Below are 19,082 nucleotides of genomic sequence, written 5' to 3'. Positions count from 1 at the left end.
TACAATATCATGAAAAGATTTATTGCACAAGATAACAGAAAAAATGTGCAAGTTTGAGATCACCAAGAATAAAATCACCTCTTACAATTTTTCCTTGAGTGCAGAATAAGAAGATATTGGTACATATTGCTCAGGATAAACACACATGTCCGGAACACAGCAAAATATCAGAAAGAAGTCCATGCATCAATTTTTTCACAGTAAGGGTTCACAATCTTTGAAGAGGTATTGATTAGAGTTAGCTGTAGAGATTCATGATGAAAATGCTAGCCGATATCAATGACATGGCTAAACCGTCTTACACAGAGCAATATACTGACACAACACATAGCACAATTAAAAAGGTAAAAAACAGTCTAAAAAATCGAAATAATGTCAACAATCCTTGCTGGTGTTAACAATACCATTAAGAAAACAAGATACTGCATAGTTTAACATATTTCTATGACCAAAGTTGTCCTTTTGAAGATATCCTGGCAGCTTTGACCAGACACAATGTGACAGAGAAGAAAGCTGGCAATAACCTAGCAAGGCTGCGATCCACAACTGTGTGGCCACTCATCAAGTGTACGAACGTCAACACAAGAGGAAAGCAGGCTAGCTATATTTAGGAACACATGCTTGACCTTAAGGCTAGACCCTTAAGCTCTCGGACTAGATTTTTTGCACTCGTAAATGGTCGCATTACGAAGTGCAGCAACTAGTGCAACACTCAGGTACTGGAAACAGGTCAAAAAGTGGATAAGCTGCAGGTTCTTTTGTGTACAAATAACATTTATAGCATTGCAAATAACATAAACCTGCACTAAAAAGCAAGACGCTAAATAACTAGTGAGGACCCAGGATAATTCACAGCTTCAAGTATAGGAATGAAATTGACATAGACTGTGTTACGCAATGTCTTTACAGCAACACACAAAAAGCAGTCTGTGACTGCTGCCATAATTGAAAATGAAATGCGGATCATTGAACCAGCTGTACAGAAATTTCGTTTTTACAGATGACTATGGAGGCTTTCTTCGACAATGTCGACATTAAGACAGCAACTGAACTTAAAAAATGTAACAATCTTTTGTGCACATTGAGAGAATATTAATAAGTTCTTGATCACAATGACCCTGGCGAATAGTCGGAGGCCTCGCACATTTACATCATAGGATTAGATACCGAATGCAAGCAGAAAATGTTCAAACGTGCGAAAACATTTTCTAGCAAATTCCTAAATAAACATTTCACAGTGCTGGTACAGTAACCCCCGTATTCAGAAATGCAACTTAAGTTGAAGCCCATGCTTGACTTGACCCGAGTGACACCTATCGGGAACGCGCCAAAAGAAACGCAGTGAGCGTCTTTGGGCACGTGAATGCCAGGCGTCATCTAAATCAAGTCAAGCATGTTCTTCGACTTAAGTTGCATTTCTGCATACGGAGGTAAGTGTGCTTTGCTAGGAATAACACAAGATCAGTCAGCATTGCACACCGTCAGTAAAGTACAAAGTTAGGACTGCCAGTAGGCCACCTACCAGCTCCTGTCAAGCATAGTATGCACATAGATTTAACACATTTCCCTCTCTTCCTATCAGCGGAGAGTATGGGCCTGAGCACAGTCGCTGGTGGTGCACCTCCTGCTTTGTTCACTTTGCCTGACAGAACTGTTCAGCTACAAAAGAACAGGAGCTGGCACAAGTGCTTCACACGTTACTGATGAGGTGCATTGAGCTGGTCACAAGTGACTGCAGAAACATCCAAAGTGTGGTGGTCCTGGCTGATGACCAGCATAGTGATGTGGATGAAGGCAATGGCAAAAAGATGTTTGGGTGCCACAGTGATGGATGCAGTACATTTTGAGGGCACGCAGAGACATTTCAGTTTGTGTTCAAGGTGAAGGAGAAGAATCATAGTCGAAGCATGGATGTGCCTCTCTGGAAAGAAAAAAAAAGGGTGGGGGTGGGGGGCAGAGTTAGCAAAACCTGAATCTATTATACAAACTTGACTCAAACCACTTCTTGTGAAAGAAAAAAAAATAAAGACACACAAAAGGATTACTACTTAAGAGGAAGCTTTAGCTCGGGCCCAACTACGACGCGGCCTATTCAAATACATGTAAAAACGCAAAAACGTTTTTCTGAGATAACCCCTGGACCGATTTTGATGAAATTTGTTGCATTTGAGAGAGTAAGATAAATTCTAGTGACTGTCGGAAGCAGAATTTCGATTTAGGGCTTGAATTTTATTAGAAAGATTTTCAAAAATTCAGAAGTTTGAAAAAAATAGAAGCATGAAGTTTACAAACTAATAGCTCTGCATCAAGAACAGATATCGCGGTTCTGTAAACGGCATCCATTAGATCATTCAAAGCGGACAAATATTATATGTAATTTTACATTTTACGTGAATTTGTTACATTGTTTACGAGGGTTCTGCAAAAGTTGTAATTACATATTACTACATTTTTTGAGATTCATGTGTAACATATCAATTTTGTCCGCTTTAAATGTGCTATTAGATACAATTCACAGAATTGCGATATTTTTTCTTGTTGAGTTACAGAGTTGTAAACTTGATAGTTTCGTTTTCTGAAAATTTGCAATTTTCGTCAATTTTTTATAAAATATTGACGGCCTAACTCGAAAATTCGAAACCAACAGTCACCAGATTTTAAGTTTTTCTTTTAAATGCAGCAAACCCGGTCAAATTTAGTGCAGTGGTTGCCGAGAAAAACAAATTCTCCTTTTACATGTATTTAGATAGGAGCACCCGAGCTAAAGCTTCCTCTTAACCAGTGAGTTCCCTGTCTTAATGGTGGGTTTTAAAAATGCCACACAGCTTCATTCACAGTTTCATCAGTCGGAAATCAATGCATTTCTATGTATGGGCACTGGCGAAAGTTATCTACATCTCCACAGTACAAGACAACTAAGGGTTTAAGGCACTTGTCTGGTGACCACAGCACTGTGTACCTGCTATGGCTGCGAAATGACTAAAGTGTAATGCTGCTTTGAAGTGCAAGAACACAAATTGTAATTAGATTTCGCTCTTCCTTGTCCAAACAGATATGGAAATAATCTATGTATAGCCATTTCTTATATTGTACATTACAATGTAAATGGATTTCGGGATGCTTGTTCCTATCAATATTAGTCACTGTTTTACCTTGACTGTAGCAACCACATTTTTAAGGCAGCAAATGGAAAAACGGCAATGCATTGAGATTTCAAAGCACGGTAATGTACATTTTAATACATTCCAACCACGATGGCTCTTTTTTCATGACCTTAGACAGAAGAAATTAAATCGTAGCCCTCATGGCATTCTTCATAGCTTGAGCGATGCTTTGAGATATTAAAACGTGAAATTAAATAAAATTTTGCATGCCTACAATGAACACACCATGCACAAGTCAGGCATAGAATGCACTAAGTAACAATAATAACTTGACTATATATCCTAGGCGTGCTATGCTTAGGTTTACTTCTGATGGTGCCTAGATTATTCTGGGAATCACAAAGTGGGCTAGAACTCAAAAAGTAACATTGTAAGATATATATGCGTGTGAGTGCATAAAACACAGCAAGAACTATTCTCAGAAATTTCAAACAGAAATTGCTATAGTAACGACTCAGCTATATGTAGTACCAATAATAATAATAATAATATGTATCTATGAAAAAATTCCAACGATTACGATTCTTCCTAATGCGAAATTTGAATGCAGCTCTATACGTGTTTCTATTTCGCAATCTATTAGCACAGTCTGTCTCAGGCGGCATGTTTGAAACGAAGCGATGTGTGGCCGACAGCCTCGCTAATCGGGAGGTCACGGCAGGCAGCGCGTGGGTAATGATAGTGGCAGCATATGACAGAAAAGAAAAAGTTAGGAAATGAGTGCGCTTTTTAAACGTACAGACGGCGCTGTAAATATACGGCATCGACCATTTTCGGACTTGTTTGCGGCGCCGTATATTTAGATCATTGACCCTCAAAAGGTTAAAAAAAGGTTGGTAAGTTTCCTTTGGAAGTTGTTTGATCCGTGAACCAGGAGCTTCCGCTCGAGTTGGGCAAAGTCCAAAAGGAGGTCCTCTGCGGCGTCTCATGAGCAGATGAAGTTCCAGATGCCGTTCCAGTAGCACTTCGGCGAACGTGGTATGCACAGTCATGGCATCTGTAGCGGCGTCGCTGTCCTCGTCCAATGGCACAGCGGTGTCGGCACTAGGCAAAGCCTCCTCGATGGCGTCAGCCAGCGACACCTTGCCGCAGATCGCAACATTCTTGTTGTCCCCTATGTACATGGCGAAGGTCGTGGTGAGGTTTAAACCCTCGGAATCATCGTCAGCAAAGCCTGCATCGGCCTTGAGTGGCATCGAGGTTGTTGCGTCCCCAGCAGAGGAGGCAGTCTCTTGCTTAAAGCCATAGTGATTGTACTTTGCGACACTGCGTTCCACGAACTGGCAATGAAATGCATGGCGTTGAGCACAGTGATCTTTGTTTCCGACTCGCTGCACTACATAGCCACCAGCCGAAGCTGCACTAACACTTCCGGTACCCTTGCTTGATGCATTTATTGATGCGGGCATCCAGCAGCTGCAGCCGACTTGCGCAGTTGGGTTAAAAAAAAAAAAAAAAGACCCTTACGTTCCTCAGGTTCGATGTACTGGGTGGGTGGCACAGTGCGTGGTCCATAAAAAGCAATATTTCCTTCACCTTAGCACCCGTTTTGTTATCCAGCTGCTGCGAAAAATTACTGAACAGCGAAGACGTCATCCACAAATTTTTTTTGAAGTTGTAGCTGCACAATAGCGTCTTCAAGTTCTTAAAAGCCCTGTGGCTTTGCAACCCTCTTCGTTAGCACAGAAGAGTGCCGTCACACGCTCTTTACTATGCTTGCGAATATGACAGCTGTCACCCTTAAACAGAAGGCTTTGCTTGCACTGGATATGGTAAAAAATACCGCTCTCATCGGCGCTAAAAACGTCGCAGGGCTTGTATGCAGCAATCATCTTCGGTAGCGACTCCATCCACTCGTTCACCGCCGAAACGTCCACGGAAGTGCTTTCTCTGGAGGAGCAGCTGTACACAATCATGTATCGTTTTTTAAAGTGATCCAGCCACCCGTTTGATGCCTGAAAGTCGTCAATGCCCAGACGCAGTGCCACAAGCTCCGCCTTTTCTTTTAGAATGGCGCCGTAAACGTTGATCGCAGAGCTCCATACTTGATGCAGCCACTTGACGAGAACTTTTTTTAACTTCTCATCCTGTCCTTCTTTCGCCGCTTTCGGCTTGAGCCCGAACTTGTTGGCATTCTGTAATATCACCGCTTTGTTTGTCAGGATCGTCTTAAGCGAAGACTCGGGTATCTTAACGTCACGGGCAATGCTGGCTTTCGTGGCATATGGCAATATGGCATAGGGTCTAGGAGTAGCAGGGGAGAGTTATTAGTAGAGTTTGCAGAACGGAATAATATACAAATAATGAATACCTTCTTCCGCAAGCGGGATAGCCAAAAGTGGACATGGATGAGCCCGAATGGTGAGACTAGAAATGATATAGACTTCGCACTCTGCGCTAACCCTGGCATCATACAATATGTGGTCATGCTCGGCAAGGTGTGCTGCAGTGACCATAGGATGGTAAGAACTCGAATTAGCCCAGACCTGAGGAGCTAATGGAAGGAACTGCTAAATAAGAAGCCGATCAATGAGTTAGCAGTAAGAGGATAAATAGAGGAATTCCGGATCAAGCTACAGAACAGGTATTCGGCTTTAACTCTGGAAGAGGACCTTAGTGCTGAAGCAATGAACAACAATCTTATGGGAATCATTAAGGAGTGTGCAATAGAAGTCGGTGGTAACTTCGTTAGACAGGATACCAGTAAGCTATTGTAGGAGACGAAAGATCTGATTAAGGAACGCCAATGCATGAAATCCTCTAACCCTACATCCAGAATAGAACTGGCAGAACATTCCAAGTTAATCAATAAGCGTAAGACAGCTGACATAAGGAAGTATATGGATAGAATTGAACATACTCTCAGGAACATAGGAAGCCTAAAAGCAGAGAAGAGGAAACTAGGAATAGGCAAGAACCAGATGTATGTGTTAGGAAACAACGCTGGCAATATCATTGCTAATATGGATGACATAGTTCAAGTGGCTGAGGAGTTCTATAGATTTATACAGTACCAGTGGCACCCACAATGATATGATAATAGAAGAGGGAATAGTCTAGAGGAATTTGACATCTTACAAGTAATGCCGGAAGAAGTAAAGAAAGCCTTGGGAGCTATGCAAAGGGGGAAGGCAGCTGGGGAGGATCAGGTAACAGCAGATTTGTTGAAGGATGGTGGGCAGATTGTTCTAGAAAAACTGGCCACCCTGTATTCGCAATGCCTCATGACCTCGAGCATACTAGAATCTTGGAAGAATGCCAACATAATCTTAATCCATAAGAAAGGGGACGTCAAAGAGTTGAAAAATTATAGACCGATTAGCTTACTGTCCGTTGTCTACAAAGTATTTACTAAGGTGATTGCAAATAGAATCAGGAACACCTTAGACTTCTGTCAACCAAAGGACCAGGCAGGATTTCGTAAAGGCTACCCAACAATATACCATGTTCACACTATCAATCAGGTGATAGAGAAATGTGCGGAATATAACCAACCCTTATATATAGCTTTCATTGATTATGAGAAAGCGTTTGATTCAGTCGAAACCTCAGCAGTCATGCAGGCATTAAGGAATCAGGGTGTAGACAAGCCGTATGTAAAAATACTGAAAGATATCTATAGCAGCTCCACAGCCATCATAGTCCTCCATAAAGAAAGAAACAAAATACCAATAAAGAAGGGCATCAGGCAGGGAGAATACGATCTCTCCAGTGCTATTCACAGCATGTTTACAGGAGGTATTCAGAGACCTGGATTGGGAAGAACTGGGGATAAGAGTTAATTGAGAATACCTTAGTAACTTGCGATTCGCTGATGATATTGCCTTGCTTAGTAACTCAGGGGACCAACTGCAATGCATGCTCATTGACCTGGAAAGGCAAAGCAGAAGGGTGGGTCTAAAAATTAATCTGCAGAATACTAAAGTAATGTTTAACAGTCTCGGAAGGGAACAGCAGCTTGCGATAGGTAGCAAGGCACTGGAAGTGGTAAGCGAATACAGCCACTTAGGGCAGGTAGTGACCGTGGATCCAGATCATGAAACTTAAATAATCAGAAGAATAAGAATGGGCTGGGGCGCGATTGGCAGGCATTCTCAAATCACGAACAGCAGGTTGCCATTATCCCTCAAGAGAAAAGTGTATAATAGCTGTGTCTTACCAGTACTCATGTACGGGGCAGAAACCTGGAGGCTTACGAAAAGGGTTCTACGGGAAGCTGAAACACTTTTCGAAAAAATGAGTTCTCTGCGGCATTCTACAGTTTTGAGTCCCCTGAACACGAATATCTGGTTCAAAAAGGGCGGAAACAAATGCAAGCGGCTGTTTTTTCAAGAAAATGCGCACCAGCGCCTCAGGGCATCGCGCGAACGCCGCTGTTGCCCGTGATGGTCGGCGCCGCTCTGTTTGTTCGCTGTTCATGAACAGCGAACAGTCGTCGGTCGGCGCTGCCGTTTCAGAGCGTAGCATGCTGTTCTGTTCTGGCTTCATAGCTGAGTTGTAAGCATTATGGGACGTTCTCGCTGTCTCGGACAGCTTGTATTTTCGCCGTACAGTCGCGATCAATTTGAAGGTGATCGCGCGAGCATCGACCGGTGGGCTTTCCAAGCAGCATAGCAGCCGATTTTGGAACTGCGAAGATAAAAATTGCACTGCCTTCTTCCCCTATTATGCTCTTCCAGGCTGCAACCATCACCCCCGATACCAACTCGCCACATTTTTGTGCTTGTTTCCCTTTCATGGCAATGATCTGTGTGCATCGCTTCCTCGTGCATATCTTGGCTAACAATGACGCCTCTGTGCAAAAGCTCATAACGCAATCAAAATGAATTCACAGGTTATGCCGTGAACGGTGACGGGAGTGACAGCTTTTCAGGGAACATCAAAAGAGAGAAAGGGGAGCTATCTGATGTTTCCCTCTCGACCGACGGTGATGACGTAACGTGGTGCTGCTCCTAGTTTTGGTCGCCGCTTGAGCGATTACCTTCAAATTGATCGCGACTGTACATGTTTGAACCGACAGCCGATACGGAAAACGATGGTGAGTGTGCCAACAGCGAGAGCGATTTGTGCACCTTCTCGCACGTTGGAAATCTTAGCTGGTACATATGTTTTTTTTTTTTTCATGTAGCTGCACGTTCCAATGACGGGAGAAAAAATGCGCTAAAGTGTCACTGGGAACTTGCTGCTGGAAGAATGCCGAAGCACTGACTTCTCATTAGATTGTAAACACGGGTGCAATTCCGCAATGTCAAGCACCTTGCCGCTGCTTGTCTAAAGTCCCGTTGTTTTTTGCGTATTGATACACGATCGCGAACATAAGTGCCGCGTTTCAAAGCGCGCACATGCAGTGCTGCAAGGTACAGTCACGGAAGTTGCTTATCATACACATCCAGAGATGGCCAGAGGTATTATATGTGCAATATTCATGCTATGGTTTGACGACTTTGCGATTGTGGCTTGATCAAGAATCGGTATGCGTGCTCCATGCTAGTGTTGACATAAAGATATTAGGCAGTTTTAGCACCGCCGTGTGGTAAACACGATAACTGCAACCGTACGTCGAATGTCACTAGCCAAGCCTATACTCCATTTCATACCTCAGGTGCAATGCTGTGGAAGCTACACACGAAGTCCGGTCACCCAAATTTATTACTGCGCGCGTTTCCGTCTATGCATCGCAGCGTGCCAGCGGCGTTTGCTCACGCGAGCATGCACGTGAAGCTGCCGCAACGGGCAGCTTCACGAAAGAACAGTTTACGAAAATCGCAAAAGAAAACAAACGTGAGCGGCGGCGGCAGATCTCTCATAGCGTCATTCAGTAAAGCGCAGGACGGAAAGAGGCATGCCAGTACATGCCAGCATGCCGGTCCGGCAGCTCGGTCCACGCGAATGACGTCACTCTCGCCGGTTCTCTCCTCTGGCAACCACCTCACCCGGCGCTCCGGGAAGCGATGGGGGCGTGCCCGCGGGGGTGATTTAGAAAGCGATTTCCGCCCCTTATATTAACAAAACGAAGAAAAAAATTTCGGAACCGTAAATTATTAGGTCTGTTTTTCCCAATCCCAGCAATTCATGGAAATTGAAAACCGTTTCAGCTTCCCTTTAAATTGAGGACGACACAACGAGCTATGGGAAGAAGAATGATGGGTGTAACGTTAAGGGATAAGAAAAGAGCAGATTAGGTGAGAGAACAAATGCGAGTTAATGACATCTTAGTTGAAATCAAGTAAAGAAATGGGCATTGGCAGGACATGTAATGAGGAGGGAAGATAACCGATCGTCATTAACGGTTACGGACTGGATTCCAAGAGAAGGGAGCGTAGCAGGGGGCGGCAGAAAATTAGGTGGGCGAATGAAATTAAGAAGTTTGCAGCATGGCCACAATTAGCACATGACCAAGGTAGTTGGAGAAGTATGGGGGAGGCCTTTTCCCTGTAGTCGGTGTAGCCAGGGTGCTGCTGCTGATGATACTATTCAGCTTATCACCGAGCGACGGAACTGTCTGCTTTCGGGACATCGTGCGTCGCGTTGGTCCACACAACTCAAAACCTCCGCTGAACACTGTTTGCTAGGATTATGACCAAGAACATGTGCGATAAACCTGGGCCTCTCTGCACTACCTTGTCGGCGATCTGCTGCTGCGAAACTGGAAGGAGAGAAACGCTTCTCCAACGTGACGCCACCGAGAAGAGAGGGAGAAAGTGATTGTGGAGAAGAAAAGGCGCTATTTCAGCACAGCAAGTGTTGCGGGCAGCTGCTGGTGGGAGAGAGAGAAACGAACTATGAGACGAGGCAGAGAAGAAAGCTGCGCGAGAGCAAACCGGTCGAGCGGTGTCAAGCGCTCCGCATGGGAAGAGACGGAGTGAGGAAAGGGACCCACGGCACTTTTCTTTCGTCCGCCATTCCGTCCCATGCTTCGCGAGAGTTGTCGTATAACGCGGGTCAGGCGTAAAATTGTGTTGGATAACCGGGGTTTTTAATGCATTGCTTCTGTGGGGACTTTGCCGGGACTGCGCTAATCCGTCGTAAAACCCAGGTCGTCACAAAACCGGGGGACGTATAACCGGGGTTCCACTGTATCCTACTACAGGACATGCTTCAAATCAGTTACAGCAAGCCTTTCAAAGAAAAAGTTTGTTCTGCATTCCTGCAACAAAAGCGAAATTTTAAATAAGTGTTCACCCATTCTCCTGCATCTCTACAAATGGAACCACCTAACTCAGGTTTTCTGGCTATAGTCTGCTTTTAGAGCCTGTAGGCGTAGAAATACCCCAAACATACCTTTATATCTGCAGAATACATACCTTTATACTGTAAAGGCACATAGGGGATGGAGGCGGTGGGGGTAGTAAAAGGGGAGGGCTTGGAATAAGTGCATTTCTTCAAAGCCAGATAAAAATTTAAATAAGTGCCTTACTATATTGCAACGGAACAGTATTTGCGATCGCGAAGAGGCGAGCAGTGTGAAGACGACGACGACGATTAGAGGCTAGCGTGGGCTGTTGCCTCTTGGCCAAGTGTGGCATATTTCCCTGTAAATATACTTGTATATAGCTTTTCGTCTGCGTCTTCCTACGTAACAATATCTTCCAGTTCTTGGAAGGAACTCTGGCTGATGATAATCCACAGATGCAGTGCAACTATTTCTCCTAAGCAAAGCTATTAAGAGTACTTTATAAACAAAATACCCTCAATTAAAAAGACTGTAACCGTGGGACTACTGCCGAACAGTGACAAACACAATGAAAACGATAACAGTACACATTATGCGCTACGCACTATTGAGAGCGCTCGGTGCACAATTACATTTCCGAAAGTTGCAGTAAGCTTACAACCTGCCTATTTTTGTGAACTAGGAAACAACTACTACGCACTGACTCAAATATCATTTCTACTTCACCTTATGCCGATTTTCAAAACATGCAAAGGAAGAAAAAAATGCCCTGTATGACTGACGCTGTGGAAAACTGTTCAGAAGAATGAGCTGATTTCGAAGTGCATGCGTTTTCTTTCGACCTTTAATGTGCTCAGGACTCATTCAAGTTACTGTCCCTGTCATTTGAATATGGTTTCCTAAGCAGCTTAGGCTAAAAAACTTGTAATTAACCGGTTCAAGCGCACAAACGAGAGCTACGCTTTTCTCCTCACGCTTCGCTCCGCATTTGCTTTCATCTTTCACTGTGCTCGTTCGTGCAGTTACGCTGAGGCAGAATGCCAACGCTTGCTGCAGAAATGGATGCCTATGAACTGCACTAAAAGTTGTGTACCGTTTCTTCTGTCGTGAAGGGGCATACCGTAGCCAGTTTGCAATGCCACCGTGCACATCTGCCTCCGTTGCTGTCGTGAATGCCTTTTGTAATGCTTCTGAAAATACAAAAAAAAAAGATCAGGAGAGCAATACTACCAAATGATCAAATGAGTGAAAGCAGGCATCATTCAAACAAAGGTCTTCCATTTATTGCCTTTCCCATTATTTAAATCATGGCATCCTTATATTGGTGACCCAGGAATGCATATAGGACTTAAGCTCAAATGTAAGCATCGTCATAAAATTTGTTGCAATGCTTCAACAGCAAAATTGAAAACCTAGTGTTCGCCCAAACAAGATCGTTTAAACAATATGAAAGAAGACTACATTGACATGTTTCAACGACAAGAGGCTTTTTGAAAATGCAGTCTGACAATCCCTATTTCACGAAACTCGCAAATAAAGCAAGACATGCCCGGAGAAGTTGTACAAAATTGGATCAAACGTACCAGTTGCAACCTGGAGCAGCTGCAAGTCATTAAACGGGCGTTTTCCTTTCCTCCCTGTTAGCGAAAAATCTTGCGCCAACACATCTCGCATGCATCTTCTCATCAGGTGTCGCGCAGCTTTCAGCAGAGAAGGGCCTCCCAACTGAGAAAAGTAAGTCACCTGAAGGGGGGGGGGGGGGGTAGAGAAAGAGAACTCAATTTCAAAGCTTAGTGAAGTAAGCACCGTGGCATAATGCAAGAAAGAATGCTTCCATATCTGACTGCACAGCCTCATCTCGTGCTACAGACGAACAGAAGCACAGTTAGGTACTGCTGTACTGATGCACAGGGGGGTGAGGGACGCTATGGTGGAGGGCTGGTCATTAATTTCGACCAGGAGGGGGTTTTTAAACGTGCACCCAAATCAAATTAGTGTGCAAATGTTTTCAGATTTCGTCTCCATCGTAATGCGCTCACAATGGGCGACACTGAACCCACGACAGAGCTCTTCAGCCACTGAGCCATCGACAGCAAGTGCCTAAAAAACATCACAAAGTGAATCAACTTAAATACAGATAAAACTTACAAGTTCAGTCCTATTTTTCGGTATGTGAAGGCATTGCTCCAGCTTTTCAAGGTCATGGTGAGTGGCCAGAGGAAGCAAATCAAGCATGCCACTATCAACAGGACCGCCAGATGTCTGCTCTGGTCCGACAGGATTTTCCAGTCCCTGCACAGCATTCGCCAGTGTATCCAGCTGGGCTTTCATCTCCTTCAGCAGTTTAAAAGTTTCTTCTTGCACTGTGTAAAATTAAGAATAAAACAGGTTTTACAATAATAGAAAGGCAAACACACAAGGGTACATACCGGTGCTCATTAAAGCTTTTGAAATGAGAAGTCATCAAAGATTTGTTTCTCCAGTGATAGGAACAATTTCAATATGAGAGGTAATAAAATGCAAACTGCCTTCTTACTGTGACAGGACAAGCTACAGAGAATTTAGTGTTTTATAATTCCAAAGTTCTAAAAGCTGCTGCAGACAATTGCCACACATGTATCTAGATGTAAAAAATTTCCAAAAGACAATCATTTTGAATGGTAAGTACAAAGTAATTCCATTTCTTAAATGTAGTCGCACAAAACAAGCCTACAACCATGGCCAACTATGGCTAACAATGAAGGCAATTGGGTACTGGGTTTTAAACCTAACAAACTTTCACCCCTGAAAACAGGAGATAGCAAATTGTTTCCCGCGTAGACTGCTATGCCTGCTACTCTAAGAGCTAAACAAGCTTTCAACCTCTTGACATCAAAATTGCTACACATGACACTTTGTTTGCTACTGCGATCAGTGAGCTGCGCTAATGTTTTAATATGCAAATGTGAACAAGGTTCTTGCTAATGTGTTACCGTCCTAGTGAAAAAATCCCATATTCCCCTTAACTCTTATATCCAAGAACATCATATGGCATATGGGATCCTGTGTTTCATTTCTGATTATTGAATGTGGGAGTTATGGGTCATGGATTTTTCAATAGGAGTGGCAATGAAATACGGCTGCCAATATGCTCCCGTCACTGAAAAGTTGACACTCGAAAACTCTCATCAGGGTGAAACATTCAATAAATGATTGTCCTACAAGGAAGCCTTAGCAAACCAAGTCATAAAGCTGGTATTTGTAAATAAATAAAAAAATGAATAACTAAATCAGAATGAAAGCTAACTTCAGCTCACACAGGTCTCCTTGAGTCAGTACAAAGACAGATAGACAACTGCTGTTTACTTAATTCCAAAAGTAAATCATTGCAGCCACAGAAAAATTCGTCCTGGTCCGGGCATCAAACCCGACTCCACCGCCTTTCCAGGGCGCCACTTTACCTGTTCATGGTTAATACAATTTCTACCTGCCATGCTGCACACTGTTTGTATAGTAATAAGAGCCACCTAAAGGCTATGACATAGCTCCTGTGTAAATAATATGCACCGTAAAGTGGCAGCAGTATCTGAAATAAAAATGCTTGTCATATAACTTATCACTTGACTGCCTCTCAGTAGCTATGGTGCACTCGTCTACAATAGTTTCTAAGATTGCTGGCCGCTTCATCTTGGCTTACCCTTCAGGATAGCTTGAACGCTGGCTGTTGGCAATGCCTGCATAGTGGATGCAACTGGCTGTGAGGTGGGTGTGGTTGGCTGGAGTGGAATAGTCGCGCCTTCCGAAGGTGCTGTCTTCCGAAACTTTGAGGGTGGTGGTCCGGGTATAGGGCTCACAGACTCAGTATCTGAAGCACAAACACCTCCTTCATCGGATGAAGTCTGTTGCTGTGCTCGCCTCCTCTTTGGCTCATGACATCCATCATCAGAGTCAATATCACACACCTGTATGGCCCGTTGTTCCTTCAGCCTGGCGTCGTTATAGTCAGCTGAAAAGTAACAGTACAACAATATGCTTATGACCTAATGCAGTCAACAGAGACAAGAAAAGCACATAGAAGCATTAGGATTACCTTTTTTTGTTGCGAGACAGTCGCAAAAACCTTAGAAAACATAACACACCAATACTTTTAAAGTCCAAAATTCACAATATCTGCATGTCTCTTGCAGCCCTCTATCTTAGCTCAGTATAATGCATGCCTTTCGTACAACAGTTGTAGTTTGCTCTTTACCTTTACATTCCTGTTATCATGACTCGACAGAAAGCATAGAATAAAAAAAAATTTTGTTGCCCTATGCTTTGCCTGGGTCACTGTACAAAAAGCTAGGGGTATCAAGTTTCACCAGTCTGCATGCACTTTGGTGCAGGCTCTATTATGTGTGTTCCACACTAGCCACATGCTATAATTGCTATGTTCTGCCAAGTTTGTGTGAGCTGTAGCACATGCTCTGGCTTGTGCAAACTCGTATGAAACTTTTGAGCTCCCTGCATAGCAGCCCTGTTGACATATTTCCTAGCCATTTTCCTATTATTCTTAGGTAAATCGAATTTCAGCTCAATATCAGATTATATTTAACAAAAAAATGAGCAGCAAAACATTTAGCTGAACTGCCCTGATGAAATTACTCAATGGCATAATGACATGAGGAAGAGACAGTGTTAATGTAAAGGACGTTGCTGTGCTTTGAATGCGATTCGAATAAGAATTCTAGTGAAAAATGATCTCTAAATGGACAACCTGGCTGTGGGTACAAGAATTGCTTGAATCTATTCGAAATTCTAAAAAAAAAAGAAAAGGTTTGCGAGAACTCACCACATTTGAAAAGCACTCTGCAATGATAACTGGTCCAGCCTTCTGAAGGCTCCTCATTATCCTTAATTGCAGTGATCAGTCGTGTGCTGCTTCGGTATGGCGGCAACGAAACTTTGTCGCCAACGACCCAAGAAGATGGAACAGTGGACACCTCATTCTGCTTAGAGAGATGCACAACGCTGTAAGCCGATTCCCCTGGAAAGACAACACACAAGAACGTAACCACAAGAATGAGTAATCGTCGTACTAGCACGCAAACTATTCAAGCAGTGCTGCATTATTCGTGTTCTGTATTGTAAGGAGTCTGGCTGCATGTACTCACCACCAGTTCTCTCACTTCAGTTTAGTACACTACTGTGCGTGAGCAGATGGGCTGAAAAACACCTTGCAGCCCTCTCCATATACCAAGCAAACACGCTTGTGTAGAGTGCCGTCTTAATTCTGCACTGCTAACCCTTGTGAAAGTCTTTTGGCAGCAAAAATAAATAACTGGGATGATGGCACTAGGCACGAATACAAGTCTGTTAGTTCTCTAAGACACCAACCACAGAGGCTGATTGCAGGGGATGACTCGAGAAGTTTGGATATAAACACAATGCGACCATTCTTTAGATAGACACGGTCATCCATTTTGATGTTCTTCAATACAGTGCCCTCAATCTTTAGAATAGAGTATTGATGGCCTGTGAAACCCAATGGTGCAGGACCACTACAGTGCTCTCCAGAAAGCTAGGGAAGCTAATGTGGTACAGGCAAATTACCTTCACTGAGGCAACTTTGTTCATGAAGACACCTGAAAGTCTATTGAAGAACTTGGGCTTTTGACTTGACTAGCGTCTTCAGCTTGAATAGGAAGATCTCGATAGACAGAAAACTTATCCATATGACCAGTCCGGTGGACATAATCAGCAAGATGCAGCAGAGAACGCCCGTTGTACACATAGATACCCTTGCCATAAAGTGAGCCAGCCTCAGAAACAAACTGCTGCAGAAGGTTCTCAATAGCATAAGCATTGTGTGCAGCATATTTGGACAAGCAAAAATGAAAATATAGATGCTGAGCATCATGAAATGATCAAAAGCTTTTTTTCAAGCTCTCCTTTCATGGTAACTGGCCCATAGCAGAGAAGAAAATTCCTGATATCTACTGCTTTCCAGTTTTCCAAGAACCGCAACAACCAGGGCCTCCTTTCATGTCACTTAGCACTGTGGCGCCAAAGCCAAAAAGTGTGGCAGCCAAATAGAGTTTTCGAGCCTGAGCGCATTTTTTTTAGGATGGTTTTCTTGACTCCCAGTAGTGAACTAGCAGCTCTTTCATTTTACCTGGACACACCAAATGCATACAATTGAGAGAAAACTGGGTTACCATTCCAACACCTTGGCACTGGAAAGGGTGCACGCTGTGATTGTGATCTTTCTGAAGAAAGGTTTGAAAGTCCTCATTTGTTCGCATGGGGCTGTCCCGTAAAAACGACTTTCTTTTCTAGAACAGAGAGCACGCCCTTTTGTGCACACTTTTCACAACCAGAATATGCAGTATGCCCCTTTATGTACTTGATATAAGCCCTGGCCGGTGGGCATCACACACAAATGGAAGTAAGTCTCGCAGCATATGACTTGCCGCTATACAAAGTCCTATTCTAGCAAGCTCTTTAAAGAGTTGACTCATTGTAAAAGGCTTTCATGTACGAAGTTATGTCCTCGGGATTGCTGTCCCTCATAAAGGGCAACAACAAAAGGAGAACAGAGATTTTTCTTAATTAACACGAGTATTGGTCAAAACTGCCTCCGAGAGCTGCAGACAATTGGAAGCCCATCCACATTTACAATTAATGAGAGCGTCTGGCACTCTGTTGAAATGTGCTCTGTTAGACTGGATGTTATTCCAAAGTAATCGTACACTCCACTCCATTCAGACTCAGTTTCTTTCAAAGTCTTCAGTAATCTTCTCGCATCTGCAGGTAGCGCCGGGTGGAAAGGCTTCAGCACCTTTAGAGAAGTCAGGTGGGAAGCTGGCACTGTATAGCGACTGCCCACATGTGCAGGTTGCTCTCAACAGAAGGCTCGGTACTGTGTGCAGTTACGACATAGGGACTTGCCCTGTCACCATCAGTGCTATTCGAAAACATATGTTCGGCGTTAGGCGATATGAGAGCGCCTGGTACTGTGCCCCACAAAGAAAAGCCGCATACGTCATCCTCGTCTGTGACCGATGAGCAAGATAAGTTGACTCCGCCGTGCAACCGTGATAAGCCGACTGCGCCACGCACATGACCACTTTTGAAAGTGATCAAGCCCGATACGGATCGAAATTCGCGACTGCGATTGGCTCCCTCGTGCAGCTTGCGCAAAGGGAGCCGGCGTCAAGACGATAGATTGGATTAGTTATAAACACTGCTCCAGGAGGGCGCATGTAAACGGCAATTTTTTTACGCGAACACCCCCTGGCACGCGCAGGCCCCGGCGAGCCTGGTTCCATTATTACAAAGACGGCGCCGAATAAAACAACACACGAAGAAGTCCCCCTTCTTCGTGTGTTGTTTTATTCGGCGTCGTCTTTGTAATCATGCTTAACCAACTAGCCCACCAACACATGCTGGTTCCATTGGGATATGGTATCGCGACAGACCAAACACAAAGAAGACCATAGGACGAGCGCTCGTCCTGTGGTTTTCCTTTTCTCTGTGTTTCATCTGTAGCGCTGTCATGTACGAACAGGGCGATTAAAGCATGCTGTATACTGACAAAAGACTAACCGTGTTTTTCCATGATAGCACGCCAAATTTCGTTTTGAGTTTTGCGCCGCGAAGGCCGAGGGAAGCACGCACAACCACAGAGAAGCACAACCTCCACTACATTTAGTGGAAAAAAACAACAACAAAACACGCCACCTCTTGATGTCAGTGACCGTAGGACTGCCGCTAGTCGGCAGAGTCTCTGACAATAAGATAATGCGAAATCTAGGATGAATAATTAATAATTTGCAATCTCACAAACACAAAATAATATAGCACAATGCAGCATCATTGCTTAATGTAGTAGTAATATCCTGCCAACTACATTTCTTTAAGCGCTTAGTATATGCAAATGCTCTTCGTTTCGGTTTTAGTTTTATATGCAGCATGCCTCTCTGCTGCTACTGCCGCCGACCCAACCCGCAGTATTATGAAGAGCGTGCAAATAGGATAATTTATGCAAGACATACAGTTAGCATGACACATTGGATAAATTTATTTTGAAGATGCCTTTTTGAAATATGCTTATTTTGAAGATGCACCTTCATGCATGCACCCAGAACGAGCAATGTTGCAGCAATCGTGTATATTGCAAATTAGCTGGGAAACGTTTTTATTTGTGCATCCCCTAAATTAAGTTTGCCTCTGCCGTAAGTATCCGGTTGCGGCGACTATGTTGTAGCCATGTGGCCAAATGTGGGCCAACATCCATCCACATTTGACAGCATTGTTTCGACATAAAAATGCAACGGCCATAAACGTTCGTGCACTATATAATTGTTCAACGTTGCCCAAATATCGCGTAACGTTCGACAACGTTGACAAAATTGCGACAATGTTGCGTCAACAATTCGAGCTACCATGGAGGTTGCACTTTTCAAGAGATTCTACCATTAAGTTTGACATAAATTCTCTGGAAACTTGCATGCGATGGTACTCGTTTGTAATACGTACGGGGCGATATTTTGCCAGTATAAAGCTGGGTCACTTTTCTTAAGGATCGGCACAACTAAAGCTTCTCTATAGCTAATGGAGGGGCTTTAATTCAGATATGCCAGTATGATGAAACCACGAGAAATGGATGAGCGAAAATTTACGAGAAGAAAACAGGGAATTTAAGCCACTCGATCGGCATATCGACGAAGGAAAGCACCCGGAATATCGCCAGTACGGCCTGTCTTTCTTTTCTTCAGATTTAG

General features: G+C 43.7%; 1 protein-coding gene across 1 annotated transcript; it reads right to left on the bottom strand.

Annotated features, from left to right (window-relative positions):
* Nucleotides 1-18,044, bottom strand: LOC135922002 (uncharacterized). The gene is made up of 7 exons (XM_065456407.1): nucleotides 17,905-18,044; nucleotides 15,149-15,343; nucleotides 14,015-14,323; nucleotides 12,487-12,701; nucleotides 11,922-12,081; nucleotides 11,432-11,528; nucleotides 1-1,921 (listed from the first exon to the last, which is right to left on the bottom strand). Exons 1-7 carry the CDS (start codon nucleotides 17,915-17,917, stop codon nucleotides 1,876-1,878), a joined length of 1,035 nt encoding a protein of 344 aa, XP_065312479.1. The 5' UTR covers nucleotides 17,918-18,044; the 3' UTR covers nucleotides 1-1,875.
* Between the last annotated feature and the right edge of the window lie 1,038 nt (nucleotides 18,045-19,082).

The sequence above is a fragment of the Dermacentor albipictus genome, chromosome 6 (assembly GCF_038994185.2).
Source record: "Dermacentor albipictus isolate Rhodes 1998 colony chromosome 6, USDA_Dalb.pri_finalv2, whole genome shotgun sequence".
Lineage (NCBI taxonomy): Eukaryota > Metazoa > Arthropoda > Arachnida > Ixodida > Ixodidae > Dermacentor > Dermacentor albipictus.
Note: the sequence above shows the minus strand (reverse complement) of the source record. Positions and strands in the feature narration are given on the sequence as shown.

Excerpts from the sequence above, each read along its gene's own strand:
- LOC135922002 (XM_065456407.1), bottom strand. Across the intron at positions 14,324-15,148 it reads CAGAGTGCTTTTCAAATGTG|CTGACTATAACGACGCCAGG; the intron begins GTGAGTTCTCGC and ends GTTACTTTTCAG. Across the intron at positions 1,922-11,431 it reads CCTTCACGACAGAAGAAACG|AGAGGCACATCCATGCTTCG; the intron begins GTACACAACTTT and ends TTTTCTTTCCAG.